The sequence below is a fragment of the Salvia splendens genome, chromosome 3 (genome assembly GCF_004379255.2).
Source record: "Salvia splendens isolate huo1 chromosome 3, SspV2, whole genome shotgun sequence".
Classification (NCBI taxonomy): Eukaryota; Viridiplantae; Streptophyta; class Magnoliopsida; order Lamiales; family Lamiaceae; genus Salvia; species Salvia splendens.
The window spans coordinates 19,783,943-19,795,924 of NC_056034.1; the positions used below are offsets into that span (position 1 = coordinate 19,783,943).

The 11,982-nt window shown below is 36.6% G+C and overlaps 1 protein-coding gene across 1 annotated transcript; it reads right to left on the bottom strand.

Moving 5' to 3' along the window:
* Positions 1–9,577: 9,577 nt before the first annotated feature.
* LOC121796712 lies at positions 9,578–10,894 on the bottom strand. The gene has a single exon (XM_042195504.1). The coding sequence runs from the start codon at positions 10,892–10,894 to the stop codon at positions 9,578–9,580; it is 1,317 nt and encodes a 438-aa protein (XP_042051438.1).
* Between the last annotated feature and the right edge of the window lie 1,088 nt (positions 10,895–11,982).

Below are 11,982 nucleotides of genomic sequence, written 5' to 3' on the forward strand. Positions count from 1 at the left end.
GGTAACGGTAACGGTATACCGAAAAAAAACCTATTGTGTACAAAATATTTAAAATAATAATTCAAGTGTTCAACTATTTAAAAAAGCCCAAAATAATAAAACTTCATCACAATCAAATCTTGTTCATAGCATTCAAATTAATAAAACTTCAACATTCAAATCTAAAACAATTTATGAAGTCATGATCAACAACATTATCTTCATTTCTTGCAACCACGTTGTCTTCATTTCTCAAAATTCCACAAAAAATCGTTGAAGATGACCCTGCATTTGATAACTTTTATTAATAGTCGAGCATAATCACAATACACAAACAACCAAACCAAAAGAAATGTATGGAGTGTAACATCCATATATCAAAACACCTAATTATTGCAACGTAAACTTGCTCCTACAGTTATAACTCAACGGTTAATTCATATTTTCACAGATTTAAAATGATTTTTAATTTTAAATCTGATATTTAAATGTCAAGACAATTTATTAAAATGTCAACACAAATATGTGTTGAAATTTTAATGTGATCGTATTGACATTTTTAAGAAAAGGTAGCATTTAAACGCACTCTTGTGGCTATGTGGGGTTAATGTGATTGAAAAAGTATAATCCAAAGTAAGAGGATGTCGAATATTCTTTTGTTTATCATTTCACAACTTTTATTTCGCATAATGAAATAAATATGAAGAAATTAAAATGACCCGTGCATCACACGGGAGTGACACTAGTTAGTAATTTAAATTGGACATTTATTTCTCTTTAAGAATTAAGAATGACTGATCAGTATCCTATTTATTCATCCTTCAATTTAAGTAGTATATAAAATAAGATAGCATACAATGAATTAAACACTAATTAAACGATTTGATTCATTTTCAGCTGCACATATTTTTAATTGACATTTTATGAAGTGGGACGAAGAATAAAACAAAAATTTTAATTACTTTGTATATTTGGAATATGACATTACACAAAGAATCATATACTAAATGGCGTGAGTTAATACAAATTCTTTCAAATGTGCTCTGTTGAAACATATTCCCGATATCGTATTTCCAATCTTCTTTCGGTGTTATGTGCTATTGTGTTTATTATATTTAATAGGATGAGTTGATAAAAAAATAATTCAGGTTAATTTTGAATTTGTTTGAATAAATTATCATTTGAATGTTTAATTTTATTGTATTAATTGATGTATTATATATTTTTTAATATAATATATGTAAATGTAATATATATATTACAACACATTTAATATTAATATATATATATATATAATAATCTATCGGTATACCGGTATACCACGGTATAGAAAAATTGATACCGTTACCGTACCGAAACACTGCGGTACGGTATCATACCGTATCTAAAACTGCGGTATACCGAAAAATCGGTATTTTTTCGGTATGGTAAGTCCGGTATTACGGTATAATTTCCCACCCCTAGGATGGTGTTTGGTTGCTGTTTTTTCTGTTTTGATTATTTGCAGTGTAGCTTTTGACCGATTGTCTCGAACCTTTGCTCGCCTCTTACCAGCTCGAACCTTTTTCATTAATAAAAAATATATAAAAAAAAGATATGCAATTATTATTTATTTGTCCCTGTTTAAATGAGACTTATTCTTTTTGGGATATTTTAATCTTAGTAAGATTTTTTTTTGCAATAACTAACTTCCTCATATCTCATACCTCATAATTAATCATTTTATATCTCCTATTTTACTTATTCTGTTACGTTGTTTTCTTTTTAATTTTATTTTCTTCTACTTTATTATTTATAATTTAATTTATTAAAGACTATTATCTAAATTCTTATGCTAAAATGAAAACGCATCATTCGGGACGAAGTTATATGAAGTTGCCATAGTAAGTCGAGTATGTATATAATCCATACTGTTTTATCATTACATATCAAATAATAGTGATAACATTTTTCCAGTGGAGTACATCTACCGCTTATTGTTAATAGAACTTAGATAAAATACCATTCGGGACGAAGTTATATGAAGTCATATGTTGTTATGAATGTATACTTTAAAATTGGTGTTTAGAGAGTTAACCGGAGAGAATAAAATTAAAGAATTACTAATAAATTACGCCATCCGTCTCATATAAATATGGACAATTGATATTGCACGGAAATTAAGATAAAACTGGTAAAAAAAGAGAGAGGAGGAGAAGAGTAGTTAAAATAATGTTAGTGGATAGCGGGACACACATTATTAGTAGTGTTTAATGATGGTATAAGTTTTAAATATGTTGATGTATAAGAGTAAAAAATTGTGATACCATTCCAAAAATGAAATGTACATATTCTTGTGGGACGAGCGAAAATGGAAAGTGCACATATTTTTATGGGATGAAGGAAGTATAAAAAGAAAATTACTCATATAAAAAAAGATATGAATGAAGAATGATTGGATGAAAGGAGTACTCCCCCCGGTCCCACAAGAGTATGCACTTTTGATTGAGTACAGACTTTAATGCATAATTGGTAAAGTAATTAAAGTATTGTTAGTGGAGAATGGATCCTACCTCATTAGAGAGAAAATAGTTTCCAAAATTAGAACGTGTATACTCCTGTGACTCTTGTGGGAGTGTTGGAGTGAATTACAGAATCTGTGGATAAATATCGACAGTAGAAAGCCATGCCTAGGCATGCACAACGGTTCGGAACCGCCGGTTCCGGTTCATGAACCGGCGGTTCACGGTTCAAGATATGCATGAACCGGAACCGGCCCGCCAAGGGTCCCGGCGGTTCCGGTTCAAAAACCGGCGGTTTACGCCGCGGTTCGAAACCGCCAGTTTTCAGCCTGAACCGCCGGTTCCGGGCAGGTTCGACGGTTCTTCCAATTTTTTTTCATTTTTTTATTTGTTTATGTATGAAATGTGCGTAACTAAAATTAAAAAAAATACGATGAAAATTGCAATTTTATTGATATTACACGTTACAACAATTACAAATCGAAAAACCTTCAGGCCTTGAAGTCTTAAACAAAAATTTAAATACAAACGAGACTACTAGTCAACAACGAAGCTAATTACAAATGACAAAAACGAAGTAGAAGTTCTTATAAAAAAACTTATAAGTATATATACTCTTAATCGGCGAAGGAGATCTTTCTACATAACTAAATTAAGGACACCTTTAGCAATTCAACTTTAAATGTTGAGTTTAGTCTAACAATTAACAATTATAGTAGAATTGTCAAAAGTTTCCTGGATTTAGCCGTATAGAGAAATCTACTTCATCGACTAGAGTATATACAAATACAATTATGTAATTGTATTTGCATATTTTTAAAGTAGGAACAAATGGAAAAAAAAGAAATAAAGGAAAAAGGACTTGAGCTCAACTTAAATTTAAAATTTAAGTTGAGGTGCCTATGTATCCCCAATGCTCATTTGCAAAAGGGAATCAAAGCCCACGTAGTTCTCTTACCTTACTTACCTATTTGGCTTGGCCGGCGGCGGTTGACGGTTGGCTCACGATTCATCCCTGGTGAATTCATCTTGTGATCCCTCCTGACGATCATCCAAATCATGTTCTTGTTCTCTGACGTCGGCTTTGACCCAATCTCAAGTAACATCACGACTTCCATATTTTTCGCCGAGAGTTTACTTCTTGATTCATCTAACACACGCGAGCCAACACTAAAATCGGACTTGACGACGACAGTGGAAACCGGAACAGAAAAAATCTCCTTGGCCATTGACGCCAGGATGGGAAAATCTTTCTCGCGGGTTCCCCACCAATCGAGGACGTCGATTTGGGCGGGAGGAGTAAGACCTTCATCACCAAAGGAAAAGAGTGAATCGAAATATAAATATAATTCACTTACCATACCTGTGGACCTTCCACCGGTGCTGTAGCTGTATAGGTCGGCTAGTTGGGATTGCGCGTCGGGGTCATCATAATCGGCTTGAAATGAAAAGCCATGTTATGTTGTTGAGGAGGAGGGGGGTCTTCTGACTTGGTGGGTATTATTATACTTGGTTTCATATTCGGTGTAGAGAGCGCGCAAGTTAAACTCGAAGGTATGTTGGATAGTGGACTGGTCCGGGAGGGTTATTTGAAAGGTTTCTGAGAGGTCTACTCCAAATTCGTCACTGGTATCGGATTGGATTGCTTGAAGGGGGCCAAGATCAATTGAACTCAAATTGTTATAATAAAAATCTAAAATTTTAGAGGTACCGGCTAATTTCCATTTTGGATCCAATACCTTTGCAATAAAAAACACGGTTGGAATCTCACTGAAATACTTAAGCCATATTTCAATCATATAATATAAAACACACATTAATTCAGGTGAAGAGGAAACATTTTTCATTGCAGTTTTAAAACCAAGTGATATATACATGCAATGATCTAAAACACGTACATCGGTGCAATAATAAACACCCGATAATTCAACAGTAGCATTTTTGAAATATTTGAAAAATTTAAATAAAGCGACGCTATGTTCCCAACAACTATGTGAAAGATATAAATCATGTATGGGATATGTTCTAAAAAAATCACATAAAGAATCTTTATGCGTCAAAGTGGAATTCAAACAATCATATGTTGAATTCCATCTATGAGACACATCCATAGTAAAATTCGTATATCTAACATTCTTTTGATGACAATATTTCTACCATGCTTTGCCAATAGCTGGCTTTTGATGGATTAATGTAACTGCAGTTCTAATAGGACTAACATGCTTTTGCCATAATTCAAGCGCATCTTGTACACATAAATTTAAAATATGACATATGCATCTTTGATGAAAATACTTACCTCCAATTACCGGAGAACAAGCCGCAATCAACTCGCAAATACTTGCGGTGTTAGCAGTTGTATTATCAAAACCAATAGAAAATATCTTGTTGCATAATTGAAACTCATTCAAAACTTGTATAATCAAAGAAGCAATTTCAGGTGCAGTGTGTGGAGTTTCAAATTCTCTAAAACCTATTAAACGCTTGTTTAAAGTCCAACTATTGTCCACAAGGTGAACCGTATGCCCATGTATGAATGGCGGTTAAAACAATCAGTCCACACATCTGAGCAAATGTTCACTTTGTAGTCCAAGTTAACTAAATAACGTGTTAATTCAATCTTTTTCTCTAAACATTCTCGAACGGTAGATAGTTGAACGGTCATTCTACCTATTCTTTTGATAGTTACGTTTAAACCACTTTGCATAGTAGCCTCAAATTTTTTGTCATCATAAACGTTAAAAGGAAAATGCTTCATTGCCGCCCATCTAGTCATAACATCAGGAAATTTTTTAGATCATATTTAAAAAGAGGCGTACTTGACGAACCCGAGACACCATGTTGGAAGTTTAGTTGGGTTTAGGTAGAGGTAGTGCCGCATTCTACCGGATGCTTTGTCACCAAATGGCGACGGAGGGTGCCATATCCCCCACCACTCGAGAATTTGTACACTTTATCGCAATAGTTGCAATACGCATGAAACGCCGATGTCTCTTCTTGAGAGTGCGGATCATGAGGACTTGGAATCACCACCGTGACCTTCTTGTAGTGTTTGACAAAAATATTAGATTTCAAAGCTTTTGCCGTGTTAGTGGGTGGAGGAGGGGGAGACATCTCCCCATTTCCGCCGGTGCTAGACGGAATACGAGAATGAGATCTATCATCGTTGTTGTCCGAGTCCGACGATATAAACACGTCATACTCGTCATTTTGTTGGGAACCACCGCCCCCGCCCCCGCCCCCACCATGATGCATTTCAGCGAGTAGCATGGCCATCCTATTATCGTCCTCTATCTATAAACATAATATAAGTTCAAGTTTAATTAGGAACACAAAAAAATTTTAAAAACTCAATCTTATGAAATTATGAAATATGAATTGTAAAAATAATTTTACATTACTTACTTGCATGCGTTCAGCCTGCACTCGGGAAACCTCTTCCATAATTTCTCGACGACTAGGTCTCCTTGATTTTGAGGGACGACTAGTACTTTGATCTTGATCAATTCCCATGCCCCGATCACCACATCCCGGCCTACTGACTCAACTTTATTTTACTCAATTAATACCCGCAAGTGTACGGGGTTATTGTAGCATTTAGCTAGCAAGAGTATATCGTATCCCACAAAGACAATTAAGTGTAAATCTAAGTACCACGAATAAATTTCAACTACTATCCAGACAATCAAGAAATTTTAGGTTTTGAAACTAACAACTACTAAAAGCATATAAATTCAGAGATTAAATTAAAACACTTAAACAAGAAAGCAATTAAGCAAGTTGTATAAGATGATGGAGAAATATGCAGAATTCCGGGATCCGATGCGCAACTCATAGTCTAACCCAATTGAAATAGATTTACCATTTAAAGTCTCCAGAATTGTTGAATCAACCACGATTGTAGATTAAACCCCCTACCGAGGTGAGAAATCCGTAGATTAAGTGTAATAATTGAAGTCCCCTTCTAATTATTAGACCTAACTCCTAACAGTTTGATTAGATTAATGATCCCACTCAAAATCTCAACCCTCCCGAGTTCTATTGAATTAAGGTGTGAATTATTCCTCTTTCAAGATTAAATATTTCATTTCCCGATTACTCTAAGAAACCCTAACACTCCCAATTGGTAATCAAGCAATTGATATGAAAAAGCACAAGAATAATTCAAACAATTGCAAGAGCAAGATAAACCGAAGTCAAATGAATCAATGCATCTTCACCAAGAATTCTACATGATAGGTTCTTAGCTACTCATGTTCATGGTAGAAAACAAACCGAAACTAAGAAAAACAATGGAACTCATGATACGAATTACAATTGGCGGAGGAATTGAAGTTTGAATATTCAATCGTCTTCCAAGAGTTCTTCGGAGAGAGGGAGAATGTGTGTTTGGCGGTAAGTGTAGAATAGATTGAACCCTAGGCTTTTTCTCCTTTTAATCCCCATCAAAAATTACGTTTTTTGCATAAAAATACGCCAAAACAACGTACCCGGCCGGGTGATAATTTTCGACCAGTTTATGACCTTCCAGCGCTCAATTTGCGACACCCGGCCGGGTGGAATTATAGGGTAACAATTCACCCGGCCGCGTGAGATTTTCTGGACAGCGCAGTGCTTGTAAAACGGCCATAACCTCTTCTACAGAGCTCCGATTGAGGTGTTTAAGATACCCACGCGAAGCTCTTTCAAAGATGAAGAGAATGATATGGATTGGGGGTCGATTGGAATTCAAAATCTCCAGTAAAATTATCTCAAGCCAAGGCTGCTCCACATCCACCTATTTTGCACATTTTTCTACACATTCTTAACAAAATGGTCAACATTACAACATAATAGAGAAGTAGATATAAACACGCCTAATAATAGACGATATATGATCAAATTCATATAAAACCACCCTCTAAAACCATGTAAAAGTCAAGTATGTCAACTCCCCCAAACTTACATAATTGCTAGTGCTCGGGCAATGAAGAAAAAAAACTAAAAGAAGACTTGGATTTAAAGGGGTTTTAGACATCATCATCGTCTCAAAGAATACGGAATAAAAAAAACATATCACAATACAAATTCCATCAAGTTAAGCTGTCGAATGCACTTTTACTACTAACTCGTATATCACCTTGGATTCATGCTTCACTCGGGATATATATGTGTGTATATTCACCTCACTAAAAACTGTATAAGATATCAAGTAGTCACTCAAATCAAGCAAAAAAGCATGGTTTACCATAAGCTTGCTCAATGTCTAACCTCTCCTCTACCTCGTGTGACAATAAATCAAGAGTCCGAAAGGTCTTTTATTTAGGTTATAATGTAGGCTCTTTGGTAAGGTGAGGAAATATTTGGCTAAAGTGATTAAAATTCCCAAAACGTAAAATCCCAAGAAATCACAAAAATCAACTTTTAACTTCAACTATTCTCAAAACACTTCTAGATAATAACTAGACTTTGTCTAATTTCTTCCCAACTTCCAAAGACCTCAAATTATTCTCTATATACAATTTTTTTTTTCTTTCTTTTTTCTTTTTCTTTTTCTTTTTTTTCGTTCACGCCTCTTTTTTTTTAAGTACAAACTCAACCAACTTTTTTTTTCAATTATACCCTCCCAACTCTTCTTTTCATATCTCAACAAATTTAGAGTCTAGGATTACCAACCCACTTGATTAGCTTGACCAAAGAAAAGGCTTGAGGCTCAAACTTGGCTATCAAGGATGTTATATATTAAGGTTAGTGTTTAGGTAAAAATGAGGCTAACAACGATGGCATCTTCCCCTATCTTTAAGGTCACTATGTAGACTCAAGAAGACCAGGAGCAAGTTCTAGAAACATATGCACAATTGATGATAAAACGCACATGAAATAATTGAAGGCTAAAAAATCTCACTTGGGTAAATAGCATTAATCAAGGCAAACAAGCAATTCGTTGCTTATGCACCCTATTACTTAAACTCTCAAGTAAATGGTTAAGTGATAGCTCAAAATGGATGGTTCTTTTATCATAGACGACTAGTCTTCACCCTAATTACTACCAAAATTTTTTTTCAATTCAAGATAAAGCAATTCTATCCTAAAATAAAATAAAAAAGCAACAAAAGACAACTAAACAATCTAAAGCAAAAATAAAGCAATAAGATAAGTACCTTATTAGTGTCCCTATCCACCATATCATCCCCTAAACTTATTCAAAGCTATGCAAAGAATAAGTTTGAAAAGTTGGTGGAGAAGGGAGACTTACATGGTATGCAAGCAACACAAAACACACCAAAAACAAACTGAAACGATAAAATTAAAAGTTACCTACTAGGGGTTACCTCCTCTACAGTGCCTTTGGTTATCGTCGTTGGCTCAACGTCCTCCATGAGCTGCATCATGTCACGCCATAACTGGTGGTGTTAGACTTTCTGTCAATCTTGGAAGCATATGATCTAGCCAATCTCTTCTTCCACCAAGTATTTTTCAGAGCTCCATCAGAAATTTTGGTTTCCACTTTGTGTGAATTTTCAGCTTTTATTTTCTTCTCCTTCACTTTAGGATTTAATGCAGTCTCTTCTTTAGAACTTGATCCACCACATGAACCAAACATCCATTGCGGCAAAGAAAAATCCCCAAATGTGGACTCAATTTCTTGTGCCTTTTGAACCTCTACAACATGCACAGTTTTGCACTCCTTCTTGATAACAAGTTCCTCTTCTTCACGACTCTTCATAGCATTGTATATAGATAAGATGTGGCGTTTGTTGCCCATATGAAGAGTGAGCTCTCCCTTTGTTATATCTATCAATGCTTTTCTCGTTGCAAGGAATGGACGCCCCAGGATAAGCGGTACATTCACGTCTTCTTCCATATTCAACACTACCAAATCGACTAGAAATATGAAGTCGTGTACCATCACAAGAACGTCATCAACAATTCCTTTAGGATAGGTGACGGTTCTATCTGCCATCTGCAGTGTGATTGTTGTCGGCTTGAGAGTGCTGATCTTCATCTTTCTGAAAAACGATAATGGCATCAAATTTATGCTCGTCCCCAGATCACAAAGTGCATTTGTCTGTCTGTCATTTCCAATGGCACATGAGATGTTGAAACTGCCAGGATCTTTAAGCTTGGCCGGTAGCTTTTTTCTGAATTATGGCACTACAGTTTTCAGATATGTTCACCGTCTCATAGTCAGTCCACCTCTTCTTCTTGGAGAGCACATCTTTTAGGAACTTTGCATATGTAGGCATTTCTTGAAGTGCCTCCACCAATGGAATATTCAAGTTAACCTTCCTAAAGATGTCTAAGAACCTTGAAAACTGGGCATCTGTCTTCTTCTTCTGAACACGTTGAGGATAAGGGATCCTCACTTCAGCTGGACTATGAGTTGTAGGTGGTGTAGGTGAATGTATAGTCGTGTTCTCCTTAGGTGGAGTGGAAATCTGCACAGTCTCATTTTCTTCGACCAATTCCTTCTCTTCAGCTCTCTTTTCTGCTACTCTATCCTCATTTTCGGATGGCATTGGAGGTCCCTCATAGCTTGTTCCACTCCTCAGATGTATAGCTTTGCATTCCTTGGGATTGATGATAGTATTTGATGGAAACTTTCCCGATTGAGTATTAGCACTCATAGTTTGGGAAATCTGGCTGATCTGTATGTCAATATTCTTCAGATGAGTGGCCATTCCTTGCACGTCTGATTCACCTTTCTCCATCCTTTGGTTGTTCTGTTCCATGACCTTGTTAGTCTGAATCATGAAGGACTTGAGTATGTCCTCTGTGGTCATCTTCTTTTGATCATTAACCATTCCATCAGTAATTGTGAACCCCTGAGGTGGTTGCAGAGCATTATTAGGGTTCCCATAAGAGAGGTTGGGATGCTCCATGTTCCCGTACTGATTATAACCTCCACCTTGATAGTTAGGGCGGGGGTTATTATAGTACCTGTTGTTGCCCCCTTGTTGCACGTAGTTCACATCTTCTACACCTCTTTGGGGTCCTTGAGAGGGTTGCCCCATCGCCATGCAGTCAAATTTCATTGTAAGGGCATCCAACTTATCGGATAAGGTGCTTATTGGATCATGATCTGTAGTGGAAACCACCATATGCACCTTACTCCTCTCATTACTCCATCCTTCATCATTATAGGCGAGCTCCTCAATCACTTCCATAGCTTCATTCACTCCTTTCTTGAGAAGATTTCCACCTGAGCTGAAATTCAACTCCCGTTGTGCTTCAGGCATGCACCCTTTGAAAAATGTAATGACTTGCACTGCCGGGGTTAACCCATGGTTGGGACACCGCTTCATCAAGGCTTTGAACCTCCCCCATGCTTCTCTAATATTCTCTGCAGGGTTCACGGCAATGATCTCATGTTGCCTCTTAATAGCCTCAGGGGATAGAACTTTTCCAAAAACTTTTCCACCATAGCATCCCATGTTCTAATAGAACCCGGCTCCAAACTCTCCAACTAGTACTTTGCTGAATCCTCCAGGGAGAAGGGAAACAACCTCAGTCGAATCTGTTCATCTGTCACTCCATTCAACTTCGTTGTGTTGCAGATCTGAATGAACTTGGTGATATGCTTGTTAGGGTCATCTGTGGATTTGCCCCTAAAAGCAATGTTCTCCGCCATCTGGATCAGTCCTCTTTTCAGCTCAAAAGTGTTGGCCACGATGTTGTAATGGACAATTGGGTTTGCCACTCCTTGGTATACATATTGATTTTGCACAGGCACAGGTGGTCCACGATTGACCTGTTGGCGCAACTCCTCCAGCTGTCGTTGAAGCTCAGCATTAGTGGGAGGAGGGGGTGGTGGGTCGTTGTTACCCTTTTCGTTTTCCATCAGACTATGAGAAACAGGATCAAACTGAATATGATCCTGAACTGGTTATCGGATGGGTGAAAGATCCCTCTGATCTGAAGATGCTCCTGCGCGGGTAGGTGAAGAAGTGTGAATTTTCTGCGTGAGCCTCCTATATGCGTTCCTCTTCCGGTTCGATGCTTCGATCTCAGAGTCGAAAGGTTCTAGAGGCAAGCCTTTAGAACGTGTGTGCATACACCTGAACACGAAACAAAAATGTGAAACTCGAAAAATTAAAAGAAAAATAAAGAAGTAAAATCAGAAGTAGTAATCTTGATTATTATCACGATATCAAGCTATATAACACAAAATTATCCCCGGCAACGGCACCAAAAACTTGACTCAACTTTATTTTACCCAATTAATACCCGCAAGTGTACGGGGTTATTGTAGCATTTAGCAAGCAAGAGTATATCGTATCCCAGAGAGAGAATTAAGTGTAAACCTAAGTACCACGAACAAATTTCAACTACTATCCAGACAATCAGGAAATTTTGGGTTTTGAAACTAACAACTACTAAAAGCATATAAATTCAGAGATTAAATTAAAACACTTAAACAAGAAAGCAATTAAGCAAGTTGTATAAGATGATGGAGAAATATGCAGAATTCAAGAATCCGATGCGCAATTCATAGTCTAACCCAATTGAAATAGATTTACCA

Coding starts and splice junctions, on each gene's coding strand:
- LOC121796712 (XM_042195504.1), bottom strand. CDS start 10,894: ATGGGATGCTATGGTGGAAAAGTTTTTGGAAAAGTTCTATCCCCTGAG.